Source organism: Scyliorhinus canicula, chromosome 2 (genome assembly GCF_902713615.1).
Source record: "Scyliorhinus canicula chromosome 2, sScyCan1.1, whole genome shotgun sequence".
NCBI classification, from domain to species: Eukaryota; Metazoa; Chordata; class Chondrichthyes; order Carcharhiniformes; family Scyliorhinidae; genus Scyliorhinus; species Scyliorhinus canicula.
The window spans coordinates 195,481,709-195,499,361 of record NC_052147.1 but is presented as its reverse complement, the minus strand read 5'-3'; the positions used below and the strand labels follow the sequence as shown (position 1 = coordinate 195,499,361).

The window sequence follows — 17,653 nt, the reverse complement described above, 5'->3', positions numbered from 1 at the left end:
CCCCCCGTGTTTGCATGGGTTTCCTCTGGGTGTTCTGGGGCGGGATTCTCCTCTACCCAGCGGGGCGGGGGGTCCTGGCGTAGCGGAGTGGCGCCAACCACTCCGGCGTCGGGCCTCCCCAAAGGTGCGGAATTCTCCGCACCTTTGGGGGCTAGGCCCGCGCCGGAGCGGTTGGCACCACGCCGACTGGCGCCAAACCAAGCACCAACGGTCTTTGATGCCCGCCGCCCGGGCTGGCCAAAAGGCCTTTGTCGGTTCGCGCATGCCCCCACGGCACTGGCCTGCCCGCCGATCGGTGGGCCCCGATCGCGGGCCTGGCCACCGTGGGGGCACCCCCCGGGGTCCGATCGCCCTGCGCCTCCCCCAGGACCCCGGGGGCCCGCTCGCGCCACCGATCCCACCGCCACCAGAGGTGGTTCAAACCTCGGCGGTGGGACTTCGGCCTATCGCGGGCTGGAGAATTGCCGCAGGGGGCTCGCCGCTCGACGTGGCGCGATTCCCACCCCCACCAATACCTGGGTGGTGGAGAATTTCTGCCACGGCGGTGGTGGGATTTTCGGTGGCCCCGGGCAATTCTCCGACCCTGCGTGGGGTCGGAGAATTCCGCCCCTGGTTTCCTCCCACAGTCCAGAGATGTGCAGGTTGGTAGTTTGGCCAATTTAAATTATCCCTTAGTGTCTCGGGATGTGTGGGCCTTGCAGGGATAGGGAGGGAGCCTCATTAGGGTGCTCTTTTAGAGGGTTGGTGCTGACCCGATAGGCCAAATTGCCTCCTTCTGCACAGTAGGGATTCAATGCTCACTCATACTAGATGTCAGATGAGCAATCTAGTTAATTCAGTAATAACAAAGGAGTCAAGAGGTGGTGGTGAGGTAGAGCTAGGTGTCAGCATGCACATGAAAACTAATTCTGTGCTTTCAGGTGATGTCGTCGAGAAGCAGCATGTTAATGAGCAATAGGAGGGGGCCAAGAACAATTCATTGCAGGGTATGAGAAATAACAGTGCAGCAGAAGGTACAGAAACAATTGAAAGTGATACTGCAAATGATACACGAGGACCAGGAAGGAATGCTGTATGGTTAGCATTTTAGTGGGAATAGGGCCAAGGGATCTAAAGGAAGTGGTTTCATGGACAAAATGAGCTCCAAGAGCTGCTGGCCTGCTTTAAAAGCCAGCGATTTAGCCCAGTGAGCTAAACCGGCCCCTATTTTTCAAGAGGACTTGAGGGGGACGGGGGGGAAGATTATCATAGAATTAACAGTGCAGAAGGAGGCCATTCGGCCCATCGAGCCTGCCCCGGATCTTGGAAAGAGCACCCTACCCAAGAAGAGAGAAACTAGTGAGCTCAGGGTTAGGGCAGGATGAGGTTTGCCCTGAAAGCTAGTTGAAGGGAAGTATGTGACAGAGGCAGCTACCAGATTGTCTCAATCTTAGTGATAAAGAAGTCCATGAACTCCTGGCACTTACTGTTGGAAGTGAGGGTGGAGGAAACCGGTGAGAGGGGTTTAAGAAGACAGCTTGCGGTACTTAAAAGAAAATGGGCTTATCCTTGCACTCCAGGATGATCTGGAATAGTGTGCAGTTTTAGCCAATGATAGCAGGACCCAATTATACTTCACGTGGTTCAGCCAGATTGCCAGTCATATCCCTTGAAGGAATGGAGAGGAGGGGCCTGAGAAGGTGAGTGACCCAGATGAGAGTAATGGTTTTTTGGAGGATTGGGTAAACTGAGGGTGTGCTTGAAGCAAAGCAGTAAATGCAACACGAGTGTGGCGAACAGAGGTTCAAAGATTCCACAGTTGGGATTTTGAAGGTGAAATTCTTTTTTATAAATTTAGAGTACCCAATCCACCTACCCTGCACATCTTTGGGTTGTGGGGGCGAAACTCATGTAAGCACGGGTAGAATGTGCAAACTCCACACGGACAGTGACCCAGAGCCGGGATCGAACCCGGGGCCTCGGCGCCGTGAGGCAGCAGTGCTACCCACTGCGCCATCGTGCTGCCTTCTTGAAAGTGCCATTGTAAGTGAATTGCAAATAGTCACAGAGACAGTTACCCTCATCTCCAATAATTTTATAACTAAGAAATGTGAGTGCTCAAAGAAAATTTAAAAATAAACACCCCTGTGATACTTCCAAGTTGCTCAATTATCCTGAACCGGTACCATCCTCCTCGAACAGGCGCCGGAATGTGGCGACTTGTGACAATAAGCGATTTTCATTTTTCAGATTAATATTTAGTTTCTGGGGACTCCATTACAACCCTGGAGGTCTGACAACCTTAACCAGTGCTGCAAAACCAATTGACAGTGAAATCACTAATATCACAAGAATCTAATTGAAAAACAATGCCTTGTGGTCACCTGCAATAATAAAAGCAGATGCCTCACAACTAGACAGTGACTATCTCTAACCTACCTTCCCCAAATATTGGGTGTGTTGCGGTGGCTGTTATTATGAGGGGTTAATTAGAGTAAGGAAATTGACGTGACATATTTATTTTGCAGCTGTATTTTCTCTTTGCTCCATTTTTGACAAGTATGCTTCTACTAAAATTAAAACTCACACCAACAGTATCTTTCATTTTGTTGCTTGGTAGCACCACATTCTCATTTTATGGTTGCCAGTTAATAGCTTTTTGTCCAACTGTACTTATTAGACAACACAACATTGAGTTGAATTAATCACATTTCTTGCCACAATAAATTAAAAGTAGATAATCAATCAATTACTTAATTGATAACAATTCCCAAAATGTTTAAAATAGTTTTATTAACAAGTAACTTACATCCTGAGCAATACCATGAAATTCAAGAGCTGTCTGCAACACATTCTGCCTGAACTCTAGTTGGCTGGCCTGTCGATAGCAAACATCACTTAGCTGTTGTTGCAGGGCCTTTAGTTCAAGCAAATCTTCCTCATCCCCTGCGTTCAACAGTGCTGCAATCTGCTGATTAAGCTCCACGTATACCGCAAACCACTCCTGCAGATAAATTGAGAAATAAAGGACAGTAAGAGACAAACGAGATTCTACACTCAAATGCTCATTTGCTGAATCATCCAATTATTAAGTTTTACACACAGATTTGGCTATTGCATGTTTGAAAGTTTGTACAAATCTGAAGTTTGACATCACAGACTCAGGAATCACACATCACAAACTAATCACTTAAAAAGTATCGAACTATTCTATTAATTCTGATCAACCATCAGAGATTTTGTGAAAAAAGTGAACAAAATGATAGGATTGTAAAATAATGAAGGAGACTATTTGGCTTACTGCGTATGTGCTGTCTCTTTTAAAATAATTCAACTCGTCCCAAGTCTGCCCGCTTTCCTCATATCTGTGTAATTTTCATCTTTTAGATATTTATCCAATTCAGTTTTTAAGTCTACTCGTGAATCTGTATCGAACATCCTATCAAGCAATGTATTCAAAATCCTAATTGTTCGTTGTTTGAAAAGATTTTCCTCACGTTGCCTCTGGGTTCTTTTACCAATCATCTTAAATCTTTGCCTTCTGATTAATGACCAGTGCATAAGACCATAAGGCATAGGCCACTCGGCCCATCGAGTCTGCACCACTATTCAATCATGGCTGATATTGTTCTCATCCCCATTCTCCTGCCTTCTCTCCATAACCCCTGATCCCCTTATTAATCAAGAACCTATCTATCTCTGTCTCAAAGACACTCAATGATTTGGCCTCCACAGCCTTCTGCGGCAAAGAGTTCCACAGATTCACCACCTTCTGGTTGAAGAAATTCCTCCTCATCTCTGTTTTAAAGGATTGTCCCTTTAGTCTGCGATTGTGTCCTCTGCTTCTAGTTTTTTCGACAAGTGGAAACATCCTCTCCATGTCCTCTCTATCCAGGCTTTGTAGTATCCTGTAAGTTTCAATGAGCTCCCCCCTCATCCTTCCAAACTCCAATGTGTACAGACCCAGAGTCCTCAACCGTTCCTCATAAGACAAGCTGTTAATTCCGAGATCATTCTTGTGAACCTCCTCTGGACCCTTTCCAAGGCCAGCGCATCTTTCCTTAGATACTGGGCCCAAAGCTGCTCACAATACTCCAAATGAGGTCTAACCAGAGCCTTATACAGCCTCAGATTGTATTCTGCTCTTGTATTCTTGCCCACTTGACATGAATGCTAACATTGCATTTGCCTTCCTAACTGCTGACTGAACCTGCACATTAACCTTCAGAGAATCGTGAACAAGGACTCACAAGTCCCTTTGTGCTTCTGATTTCCTAAGCATTTCCCCATTTAAAAAATAGTGCATACCTAAATTCCTCCTTCCAAAGTGCACAACCTCACACTTTTCCACATTGTATTTCATTGGCCACTCTCCTAACTTGTCCAAATCCTTCTGCAGCCCCCTTGCTTCCTCAATACTACCTGTCCCTCTACAGATATTTGTATCATCTGCAAACTTAGCAACAGTGCCTTCAGTTCCTTCTTCCAGATCATTAATGTATATTGTCGTAGGAGGAACGGTTGAGGATTCTGGGTCTGTACTCGGGAGTTTCGAAGGATGAGTGGGGTACTTACTGAAAATTACAGGACACTGCGAGGCCTGGATAGAATGGACGTTTCCACTTGTCGGAAAAACTAGAAGCAGAGGACACGATCTCAGACTAAAGGGACGATCCTTTAAAACAGAGATGAGGAGGAATTTCTTCAGCCAGAGGGTGGTGAATCTGTGGAACTCTTTGCCACAAAACGCTGTGGAGGCCAAATTACTGAGTGTCTTTAAGACAGAGATATATAGGTTCTTGATTAATAAGGGGATCAGGGGTTATGGGGAGAAGGCAGGAGAATGGGGATGAGAAAGTATCAGCCATGATTGAATGGCGGAGTAGACTCGCTGGGCCTAGTGGCCTAATTCTGCACCTATGTCTTATGGTCTTATGGACTATTGTGAAAAGTTGTGGTCCCAGCACAGACCTCTGAGTCACCACTAGTCACCGGCTGCCATCCTGGAATAGACGCCTTTATCCGCACTCTGTGCCTTCTGCCAGTTAGCCAATCCTCTATCCATGCCAGAATCTTACCCTGAACACATAGTTTCTTAACTTACTTAGCAGTCTCCGATGCAGCACCTTGTCAAAGGCCTTCTGGAAATCTAAATAAATCACGCCGACTGGCTCTCCTTTGTCTAACTTCCTTATTACCTCCTCAAAGAACTCGAACAGATTTGTCAGACATGACCTCCCTTTGACAAAGCCATGTTGACTCAGTCCTATTTTACCATGCACTTCCAAGTACTCTGCGATCTCATCTTTAATAATGGACTCTAAAATCTTACCGATGACCAAAGTCAGGCTATCAGGCCTATAATTTCTCGTCTTCTGCCTCCTTCCCTTCTTAAACAGTGCTGTTACATTAGCCACTTTCCAGTCCTCTGGGACCCTCCTTGCCTCCAGTGATACCTGAAAGATCACCACCAATGCCTCCCGTACCAGCCTCCCCCAACAGGTGCCGGAATGTGGTGACTAGGGGCTTTTCACAGTAACTTCATTGAAGCCTACTTGTGACAATAAGCGATTTTCATTTCATTTTCATTTCCATAATCTCCTCAGCTATCTCTTTTAGAACCCTGAGGTGTAGTCCATCCGGTCCAGGTGACTTATCTACCTTCAGACCTTTCAGTTTCCCCAGAACCTTCTGCTTAGTGATGGCCACTGCACGCATCTCTGCCCCCCTGATTCTCCTGGAGCTCTGACATCCCACTGGTGTCTTCCACCATGAAGACTGATGCAAAGTAACTATTCCGTTCATCTACCATTTCTTGGTTTCCTATTATTATTTCTCCAGCCACGTTTCCCAGTGGTTCAATATCTATTTTTGCCTCTCGCTTACCTTTTATATATTGAAAAAAAACTCTTCCTATCTTATTTTATATTACTAGCTAGCTTGTATTCATATTTCACCTTCTCTCCCCGTATTGCTTTTTTAGTTGTCCTCTGCTCACTTTTAAAGGCTTCCCAATCCTCTGGCTTCTCACTAATCCTCGCCACTCTGTATGCTTTTTCTTTTGCTTTTATGCTGTCCTTGACTTCCCTCGTCAACCATGGATGCCTTGTCCTCCCTTTAGCATGTTTCCTCCTTCTTGGGATGAATTTCTGCTGTTACTCCCAAATAATCCCCCAAAACCCCTGCCATTGCTGTTCCGCTGTCTTCCCTGCTAGGCTCCTTTTCCAATCAACTCTGGTCAGCTAGATGTCATGAACAAGAGCCCTTGAGAGGGAACATTCCCAAGCTCTCAGGGGCAACAGGATATCAACTACCGCACCAGACCTAGCCAAGCCCAGCACATACTGACACACAGGAATCCATACCCCAGGATCTCAAGCACATTACAAAACCTTCCAGCCGACCCTGGACCTCACCAACCACGGTCGTGCACTACCCCTCCACCCATTTACACAAAATAATATTACCCAGACCCACCTGAGGAGACCCACCGAAGATAAGAAGAATTGTCAGGATATCTCCCCCCCCCCCCCCCCCCCCCCCCCCCCATACCCATACCCATACAAAAAGGGAACCTTCCATAGACCACCAGACATGGCAAACAGTCTCTCGCTTCAACAAATCAGTCAAGGGTTGACCAAACCGACCTCGGCATACACCGCCACTCAATTCATCCTATTCAAATAGCAGCCCATATAAATAGGCTGATTTATATCAGCCCATTGCTCAACCAGATGAAAAGGGGAAGGAAAACCCCTAAGGGAAGGATGCTCGAGTTGACCTTGGGATATTAACCACAGCCCGGCACTTCACGCCAGCACAAGAATATTAAGGGAAATGACAGCGCTGCCTCAACAGAGATACAAACACTGCTTCCCACATAGAAAACCCAACCAGAATGAGGAGGACACTCAAGAAGCAACCATATATGACCACTTCAAGGTGGGCACCTCTCTCCGACATCAAACCTGTACCTGTACGAGGGAAGAGCTCCAACAATGTAGAGACATGGCAAACAGTCTCTCGCTTCAACAAATCAGTCAAGGGTTGACTAAACCGACCTCGGCATACACCGCCACTCAATTCATCCTATTCAAATAGCAGCAAAGAAAAAACTCTCCAAGCTCCCGGAAACCTCCCCGGGAGTGATAATCTGCCCGGCCATCAAAGGAGACGAGCACAGATTCTTAAATTCAAAATAACAAAAAACAAAATAAAGACCCAATACGGTTAGCTGTAACTGGAGGGCTAGCCTCAATCTCAGTGAGGACTTAACTGATCCAACACCCAACACCAATTAACCACTCATTGCCATGCCGCGGCTACACTCATTTTCATCATAATGAGCTAAGGGGTGTCCACAAGGCGCTCCCTTCCCATAACAAAAAGTACAGCACATAATCTTAAAAAAAAAAGAGTAAAATTGTGCACCGACCACATTTCATATAATATGGCTTTTGCTAGAACAGGTAACAGGCAACTCTTGCCCTCGTGCTCACACCTCGCATGCCCTTGCAGGAGAAAAAACAACAACAAGCAATCAACAACATAATCATAAGGAAGTAACATCCGGGATAATTGAAGAACTGCAGGATATTAACACCATCTATGGTTGCTCGAAAAGGTCAAAGCCGTGATCGGATCATCGAACACTCTTCAGGATCTCTCGAGGATACCAACAAATGGAGTGCCTTCATTTCCACCATGTTGCCGCTGCTTGATGCCCACATAATTCACAGCTGGGGGATAACAGCATGATCGGCCACCTCGAACCCCTCACAATGAGCATCAAGAGCAGGGTAATATAGGGCCTGTGGTCGGGGGCCCAACCGACCCCAGGCCTCAAAGAACAGGTACTCTGTGCTCTGTCGATACGCCCAGCCTCCAAATCAAGATTACTAAAGTATGGCAGCCAATTTTCAAACTCAATCCGGAACTCGCTGTTTTGTTATGCTCTTGACATAGCATAAGCTCCTTCCTTGATGTGCACTCTGACAAAGGAAGGTTCAGACTTGGAGATAGTTTTAACACACTTATTTAAACTGTTAACAATTCTCCTACTTGGATTCAACTCTCCTGTTAATCCTGCTATAGCTACTCAGATTGACGAACCAGTCTGCTACAATCCACGTGGTGGCTGTGATGTGTTTCAAATCAACGTTATGTACTCACCGAGTGTCTCCACTGGAAAGAGGAAGATCATGTGTGCTGTGTCCTTTTATAGGAGTTGGTGTAATGCCCTCCTGTGGTAGTGTCACCTCTGTGTGTATCTTGAATGCCCATTGGTCGTGTCCTATTTTACTGACCTATTGGTTGAATGTCTGTGTGTCATGTCTCTGGTGCTCCCTCTAATGACTAGCTAGTCTACGCGTATTTACATTAACCCCTTGTGTATTTACAGTGATGCGTATCACCACACTCTCCTCCCATTTCTCAACAGGGTTCGGGCTCACAGATACTGCTTTTCCAGCCGCTACTTCCTGAGCCCGTCAGGATAGATGACACACCATGCAACAGGATTTCAACTAATCGAAGGTGGGCCCTTATCATGGAAAATGCTCGACTGAATACAAGGATTCATTCCTGCACCTCCACCATTCTTGCAGTTCCTCAAAGTGAGCTCCAAAGACCTGCACAGAGCGGAGATTCTCATCTAAAAAAACATTCTCAATGGCGGCCATCATCTTAGAACATAGAACATTACAGCGCAGTACAGGCTCTTCGGCTCTTGATGTTGCGCCGACCTGTAAAACCCCTCTAAAGCCCATCTACACTATTCCCTTATCGTCCATATGCCTATCCAATGACCATCTGAATGCGTTTAGTGTTGGCGAGTCCACTACTGTTGCAGGCAGGGCATTCCATGCCCTTACTACTCTCTGAGTAAAGAACCTACCTCTGACATCTGTCCTATATCTATCTCCCCTCAATTTAAAGCTATGTCCCCTCGTGCTGTACATCACCATCCAAGGAAAAAGGCTCTCACTGTCCACCCTATCTATTCCTCTGATCATCTTGTAAGCCTCAATTAAGTCACCTCTTAACCTTCATCTGTCTAACGAAAAAGCCTCAAGTCCCTCAGCCTTTCCTCATAAGATCTTCCCTCCATACCAGGCAACATCCTTGTAAATCTCCTCTGTACCCTTTCCAATACTTCCACATCCTTCCTGTAATGCGGCGACCAGAACTGCACACAATACTCCAAATGTGGCCGCACCAGAGTTTTGTACAACTGCAACATGACCTCATGGCTCCGAAACTCAATTCCTCTACCAATAAAAGCTAACACACCGTACGCCTTCTTAACAACCCTCTCAACCTGGGTGGCAACTTTCAGGGATTTATGGACATGGACACCGAGATCTCTCTGCCCGTCCACACTACCAAGAATCTTACCATTAGCCCAGTACTCTGTCTTCCTGTTATTCCTTCCAAAATGAATCACCTCACACTTTTCTGCATTAAACTCCATTTGCCACCTGTCAGCCCAGCTCTGCAGCTTATCTATGTCCCTCTGTAACTTGTAACATCCTTCCGCACTGTCCACAACTCCACCGACTTTAGTGTCATCTGCAAATTTACTCACCCATCCTTCTACGCCCTCCTTCAGGTCATTTATAAAAATGACAAACAGCAGCGGCCCCAAAACAGATCCTTGTGGTACACCACTAGTAACTGGACACCAGTCTGAACATTTCCCATTAACCACCACCCTTTGTCTTCTATCAGCTAGCCAATTACTGATCCAAACTGCTAAATCACCCTGAATCCCATGCCGTTGTATTTTCTGCAATAGCCTACCGTGGGGAACCGTATCAAACGCTTTACTGAAATCCATATACACCACATCAACTGCTTTACCCTCGTCCACCTGTTTGGTCACCTTCTCGAAGCACTCAATAAGGTTTGTGAGGCACGACCTACCCTTCACAAAACCATGTTGACTATCTCTGATCAAATTATTCCTTTCCAGATGATTATACATCCTATCTCTTATGAACCTTGCCAAGACTTTTCCCACAACAGAAGCAAGGCTCACTGGTCTATAGTTATCGGGGTTATCTCTACTCCCTTTCTTGAACAAGGGGACAACATTTGCTATCCTCCAGTCTTCTGGCACTATTCCTGTAGGCAAAGATGACTTAAAGATCAAAGCCAAAGTCTCAGAAATCTCCTCCCTAGCTTCCCAGAGAATCCGAGGATAAATCCCATCCGGCCCAGGGGATTTATCTATTTTCACACTTTCCAGAGTCGCTAACACCTCCTCCTGATGAACCTCAAGCCCTTCTAGTCTAGTAGCCTGTATCTCAGTATTCTCCTCGACAACATTGTCTTTTGCCTGTGTGAATACGGACAAAAAATACTCATTTAGCACCTCTCCTATCTCCTCGGACTCCACGCACAACTTCCCACTACTGTCCTTGACTGGCCCTACCTACTCTTACCCTAGTCATTCTTTTATTCCTGACATATTTATAGAAAGCTTTAGGGTTATCCTTGACCCTACCTGCCAAAGACTTCTCATGTCCTCTCCTGGCTCTTCTTAGCTCTCTCTTTAGAGCCTTTCTAGCTAACTTGTAACTCAAGCGCCCGCCCTAACTGAACCATCACGTCTCATCTTTACATAGGCCTCCTTCTTCCTCTTGACAAGTGTTTCAAATGCTTTAGTAAACCATGGTTCCCTCGCTCGACCACTTCCTCCCTGCCTAACGTACATACTTATCAAGGACACGCAGTAGCTGTTGCTTGAACATGCTCCACATTTCCATTGTGCCCATCCCCTTCAGTTTTCACCTCCAGACGATGCATCCTAAGTCCTGCCTCATCGCATCATAATTGCCTTTCCCCCAGATATGACTCTTGCCTTGCGGTATATACCTATCCCTTTCCATCACTAAAGTAAACGTAATCGAATTGTGGTCACTATCATCAAAGTGCTCACCTACCTCCAAATCTGACACCTGTCTTGGCTCATTTCCCAGTACCAAATCCAATACGGCCTCGTCTCTCGTTGGCCTATTTAAATACTGCGTCAGGAAACCCTCCTGCACACATTGGACAAAAACGGACCCATCTAAAGTACTCGAACTATCGTGTTTCCTGTCAATATTTGAAAAGTTAAAGTCCCCCATAACAACTACCCTGTTACTTCCACTCCTATCCAGAGTCATCTTTGTAATCCTTTCCTCTACATCTCTGGAACTTTTCGGAGGCCTATAGAAAGCCCCTAACAGGGTCACCTCTCCTTTCCTGTTTCTTAACTCAGCCCATACTACCTCAGTATTCGAGTCCTCATCAAATGTCCTCTCAGCCACCGTAATACTGTCCTTGACTAACAATGCCACCCCTCCCCCTCTCTTACCACCTTCCCTGAGCTTACTGAAATATCTAAATCCCGGCACCTGCAACAACCATTCCTCGCCCTGCACTATCTATGTCTCCGAAATGGCCACAACATCGAAGCCCCAGGTACCAACCCATGCCGCAAGCTCACCCACCTTATTCCGGATGCTCCTGGCATTGACGTAGACGCACTTTAAACCACCTTCCTTCCGATACAATCCTGCAACTTTGAAACCTTACTCATGACCTCACTACTCTCAACTTCTTGTGTACTGGAGCTACAATTCAGGTTCCCAATCCCCTGCTGAACTAGTTTAAACCCTCCCGAATAGCATTAGCAAACCTCCCCCCCAGGATATTAGTACCCCTCTGGTCCAGGTGTAGACATCCCGTTTGTAGAGGTCCCACCTACCACAGAATGAGCCCCAATTGTCCAGGAATCTGAAACCCTCCCTCCTGCACCATCCCTGCAGCCACGTGTTCAACTGCTCTCTCTCCCTATTCCTCGACTCGCTAGCACGTGGCACAGGTAACAACCCAGAGATAATAACTCTGTTTGTCCTGGATCTAAGTTTTCACCCTCGCTCCCTGAATTCCTGCCTTACATCCCTATCCCTTTTCCTACCTATGTCGTTGGTACCTATGTGGACCACGACTTGGGGCTGCACCCCCTGCCCCTTAAGGATGCCGAAAACACGATCCGAGGTATCGTGGACCCTGGCACCTGGGAGGCAGCACACCAACCGTGAGTCTCTCTCGTTCCCACAGAATATCCTATCTATCCCCCTAACTATGGAGTCTCCAATGACTAATGTTCTTCTCCTGTCCCCCTTCCCTTCTGAGCAACAGGGACAGACTCTGTGCCAGAGACCTGTACCCCATGGCTGACCCCTGGTAAGTCTTCCCCCCCAACAGTATCCAAAGCAGTATACCTGTTACTAAGGGGAACAACCACAGGGGATCCCTGTACTGACTGCTTCCCCCCAGCCCCTCTCACCGTCACCCATCTATCTTTATTCTTTGGCGTAACTACTTCCCTGAAGCTTCTATCTATGACCACCTCTGCCTCCCAGATGATCCAAAGTTCATCCAGCTCCAGTTCCCTAACACGGTTTTTGAGGAGCTGGAGTTGGGTGCACTTCCCACAGATGAAATCAGCAGGGACACTGACGGCGTCCCTCACCTCAAACATTCTGCAGGAGGAGCATTGTACTACCTTCCCTGCCATCCCCTCTAGATAAAAAACAAGAAAAAGAAAGTTAGAGCTTACCTGATATTCCCTCAACCCCTTAGGTTAGAGGAGGTGGAAGGGTGGGGGACACTACAAGTGTAGTGTCTCAGGTTTAGCAACAGCCCGACTTATACAGGTACTCACCTTCCCGACAGGCCCCTGCTCCCGCCAAAAATCCAGAGGCCGCTCCCACTGAAAGGTAAGCAAATTTAAAGGCACACAGCACCACCACTGCAAGCTGGGCCCCACCCCAGCCAACTCCAACTGCCATGGTCAAACGAGGAATCTCTATGATTTACCTCAGCTCCTCATCACAAACACCTAAATGGATCATCCTGGGCAAAACATCCCAAAGTAGGAAGGAACTTAAACGTGGAATTAGAAGGCTAAAAGGGGCAATGTCTTTAGCAAAAATGGTAAAGGAGAATCCAAGTAATGCATATATTAGGAGCACGAGGAAAGCAATAGGCCCACTCAAGGACAATGGAGGGAAGTTATGCGTTGAACCACAGGAAGTGGGTGAAATCCTTAATGAGTACCTTGTGTCAGTATTGACCAGGGAGAATGACATGGCGGATGTTGAAGTCAGGGATAGGTGTGTGAACGCTCTTGAGAACATCAAAGGAGGAAATGTTGAGTATCCTAAATTGCATTATGGCAGACACGTCCCTGGGGCCGGATGGGATCTATCCCAGGTTACTGCAGGAGGCAAGGGGAGAAATAGCTGGGGCCTTAACAGATATCTTCGCATCCTCTTTGACCACAGGTGAGGTTCCAGGGGACTGAGAATAGCCAATGTTGTTCCCTTGTTTAAGAAACAAAGCAGTTGATAATCCAGTAAATTATAGGGTGAGCATGACATCGGTGGTGGGGAAGCTTTTGGAAAAGATATATGCACATTAGGAGGAAAATGGACTAGTTAGTGACAGGCAGCATGGTTTTGCATGGCGATGGTCATGTCTCACCAACTTGATTTGTTTTTTGAAAAAGTGACAAAGAAAATTGATGAGGGAAGGGCTGTAGATGTAGTTTATATGGATTTTAGTAAGGTGTTTGACAAGGTCCCACATGGCAGACTGGTACAAAACATAAAATCACATGGCATTCGAGGTAGGCTGGCTAGATGGATACAGGATACAGGGCAGCACGGTAGCATGGTGGTTAGCATAAATGCTTCACAGCTCCAGGGTCCCAGGTTCGATTCCCAGCTGGGTCACTGTCTGTGCGGAGTCTGCACGTCCTCCCCCTGTGTGCGTGGGTTTCCTCCGGGTGCTCCGGTTTCCTCCCACAGTCCAAAGATGTGCGGGTTAGGTGGATTGGCCATGCTAAATTGCCCGTAGTGTCCTAAAAAAAAGTAATGTTAAGGGGGGGGGGTTGTTGGGTTACAGGTATAGGGTGGATACGTGGGTTTGAGTAGGGTGATAATTGCTCGGCACAACATCGAGGGCCGAAGGGCCTGTTCTGTGCTGTACTGTTCTATTAGAACTGGCTTGGTTATAGAAGACAAAGAGTAGTGGTGGAAGGGTGCTTTTCAGAATGGAGATCTGCAGCTAGTGGTACATAGGTAACATGGAAAATTAGAGCAAGAAGTGGCCTTTTGGCCCTTCGAGCCTGCTCCACCATTCATCACGATCATGGCTGATCATCTAACTCAATAGCCTAATCCTGCTTTCTCCCCATAGCCTTTGATCCCATTCTACCCAAGTGTTATATCTAGCCACCTCTTGAATATATTCAATGTTTTAGCATTAACTACTTCCTGTGGTAATGAATTCCACAGATTCACCATTCTTTGGGTGAAGAAATGTCTCTTCATGTCTGTCCTAAATGGTTTACCCTGAATCCTCAGACTGTGAACCCTGGTTCTGGACACACCCATCATTGGGAACATCTTCCCTGCATCTACCCCATCTAGTCCCGTTAAAATTTCATAAGTATTTATGAGATTCCCTCCTCATTCTTCTGAACTCTAGCGAGAACAATCCCAACCTAGTCAATCTCTTTATATGACAGTCCTGCCATCCCTGGAATCAGTCTGGTAAACTTTCGCTGCACTCCTTGAGAGCAAGAACATCCTTCCTCGGGGAAGGAGACCAAAACTTCACACAATACTCCAGGTGTGGCCCCACCAAGGCCATATAATTGCAGCAACACATCCCTGCTTCTATACTCAAAACCTCTCGCAATGAAGGCCAACATAACATTATTTTTCTTTACTGCCTGCTGCACCTGCATGCTTACCTTCAGCGACTGGTGCACAAGGGAACCCAAGTCCCGCTGCACACTCCCCTCTCCCAATTTACAACCATTCAGATAGTAATCTGCCTTCCTGTTTATGCTTCCAAAGTGAATAACCTCACACTTATCCAAATTATACTGCATCTTCCATTGATTTGCCCACTCGCCCAACCAGTCCAGATCATGGTGTAGGATCCCTGCATCCTCGTCACAATTCACCCTCCCACATTTCTTGGTATCATCTGCAAACTTTGAGACGTCACATTTTGTTCCCTCATCTAAATCATTAATATATATTGTGAATAGCTGGGGTCCCAGGATCGATCCATGTGGTACCCCACTAGTTACTGACGGCCAATTTGAAAAGGGCAGCACGGTAGCATAGTGGTTAGCACAATTGCTTCACGGCTCCAGGGTCCCAGGTTCGATTCCCGGCTGGGTCACTGTCTGTGCGGAGTCTGCACGTTCTTTCCACGTGTGCGTGGGTTTCCCCCGGGTGTACTGGTTTCCTCCCACTGTTCAAAGATGTGCAGGTTAGGTGGATTGGCCATGCTAAATTGCCCTTAGTGTTGGTTGAGTGGGGTTACTGGGTTTTGGGGACAGGGTGGTGTGGATTGGGTAGGGTGCTCTTTCAAAGAGCCAGTGCAGACTTGATGGGCCGAATGGCCTCCTCTGCACTGTAAATTCTATGACCCATTAATCCCGTGGTGTTCTGTAGTGATCAGTGCTGGACCTCTGTTGTTTGTAGTATATAAATGATCTGGAGGAAAATGTGGGTCGTCTGATTTGTAAGTTTTTGGATAACATGAAGATTGGCCAGGTTGCTGATAGTGCGAGGATTGTCAGAGGATACAACAGGAGATAGATTGGAGACTTGGGCATAGAAACTGCAGATGGGAGTTTAATCCAAACAAATGCGAGGTGACGCATTTTGGAGGATCAAATCTTGGTATGAATTATACTGTAAATGAGAGAAGACTTAGGAACATTAACATACAGAGGGATCTGAGCATGCAGGTCCACAGTTCCCTGAAAGTGACAACATAGGTAGCAGGGTGATTAAGAAGGCATATGGCATACTTACCTTCATCAGCCGGGGCACTGAGTACAGAAGTTGGGAAATCATGTTGCAGCTTTATAAAACCTTGGTTAGGCCGCATTTGGAGTATTGCGTGCGTTCTGGTCACCAAATTATCAGAAGGCCGTGGAACCTTAGGATAGAGTGCAAAGAAGGTATTCCAGGATGTTGCCTGGTCTCAAGGTTGTTGGCTAGGAGGAGAGTTTAAGTAACCTAGGATTGTTTTCACTGGAAAGACGGAGGCTGAGGGGAGACCTGATAGAGGTCTACAAAATTATGAGAGGCATAGGCAGGATGGATAGTCAGAAGCTTTTTCCAAGGGTGAAAGTATCAATTACAAGGGGGCACAGTTTCAAGGTGAGAGGGAGAAAGTTTAAGGAAGATGTGCGGGTTAAGTTTTTCCACGCAGAGAGTGGTGGGTGCCTGGAATGTGCTGCCAGAGGTGGTTGTGGAAGCAGGCACATTAGCAACATTTAAGAGGTTGGGAGAGGGTATGGAGGAGGGGTTCTGGTATGAGGTGCTCCAGAGGGTGAACACCTCCACCTCGTGCGTGAGGTTGGGGCTGATACAGCTGAAGGTGGTACATACAGCACACCTCACATGGGTGAGGATGGGTCGGCTCTTTGAGGGGGTAGAAGATGTGTGTGAGCGTTGCAGGTGGGGGGGTCGTCGCAAACGACGTTCATATGTTGTGGTCCTGTCCAAAGCTGGAGGATTACTGGAAAGAGGTTTTTAGGGTAATCTCTAAAGCCGTGCATATGAAACTGGACCTGGGCCCTCGGAAGGCCATATTCGGGGTGTCGGACCAGCCGGCGTTGGAATCAAAGTGTGGAGGCAGACGATGTAGCCTTCGCCTTGTTGATCTCCCGAAGGCGAATCCTGTTCAGGTGGAGATCCCCTCTCCACCTCGTGCCCTGGCGTGGCGGCGGGGGACCTGCTGGAATTCTTGACTCCTGAGAAGGTTGAATTTGAACTGACGGAGGGATTCCACAGTTCATGGGCGATATTCATTATGCACTTTTGAGAATTGGATTACATAGAACATTAGGGGGGGGGGGGGGGGGGGGGGGGGGAGAGAGACTGTATATGTTAATGGTGACTATGGGTGATTCCTGATTCCTTTTTGTCACGTGTTTATGTTAACATGCAGGTTAATGTTTGGGGGTTTGGTGGTAAGATAGGATCATTGTTATTGATATGGGGATTGACATTGCATTCGTTACTGATTATTTTTTATTGTTGGGTGTAAATTTGGGAGAAAATGTGAAAAAGGAGAATCAATATATTTTTAAAAAACACCATTTAAGAGACATCTTAAAAGAGATACATGAATTGGGAGGAAACAGAGGGATATAGACTGGGTAAGGGCAGAAGATTTTTTTTTAAGGTAGGGCATCATGATCAGCACAGTCATGGAGGGCCAAAGGACCTATTTCTGTGCTGTACATTTTTTTGTTCAAAAATAACGACAATTATGAAATGTGCACTAGGATAAAATAAGAATTAAAAAACAAGCAGTGACAGAGGTTGCAAAAACGCAGCTGTTCCCGCACTCATATCATGTAACCCTCAAGAGTTTGGAGTTTATTCTGAAGTGCTAATTAAAGGGCAACCGTTACGCTAGTTTCTTAGGGTTTGGAAGAGTGGTTGGGTGGTACAGATATTAGAGTTAACTCTCACATAGGTGAAAAAGTAATTTTGAAAATCCTTCTCGCACTTTGAGTCATATGAAGTGTAGGTCAAATTACAGAGAAGCCATTTTTTTGCACAGCAATACTTTTTGG

General features: G+C 46.6%; 1 protein-coding gene across 4 annotated transcripts in view; it reads right to left on the bottom strand.

The window, feature by feature from the left end:
• Nucleotides 1-17,653, bottom strand: part of sestd1 (SEC14 and spectrin domains 1) — a 218,177-nt gene that overhangs the window by 37,091 nt on the left and 163,433 nt on the right. For all 4 annotated transcript variants that reach the window (XM_038789283.1, XM_038789284.1, XM_038789285.1 and 1 more), the window contains one exon: nt 2,789-2,983. In XM_038789283.1, the coding sequence (XP_038645211.1) occupies nt 2,789-2,983 (195 nt within the window). The remainder of the gene's footprint in view (nt 1-2,788; nt 2,984-17,653) is intronic.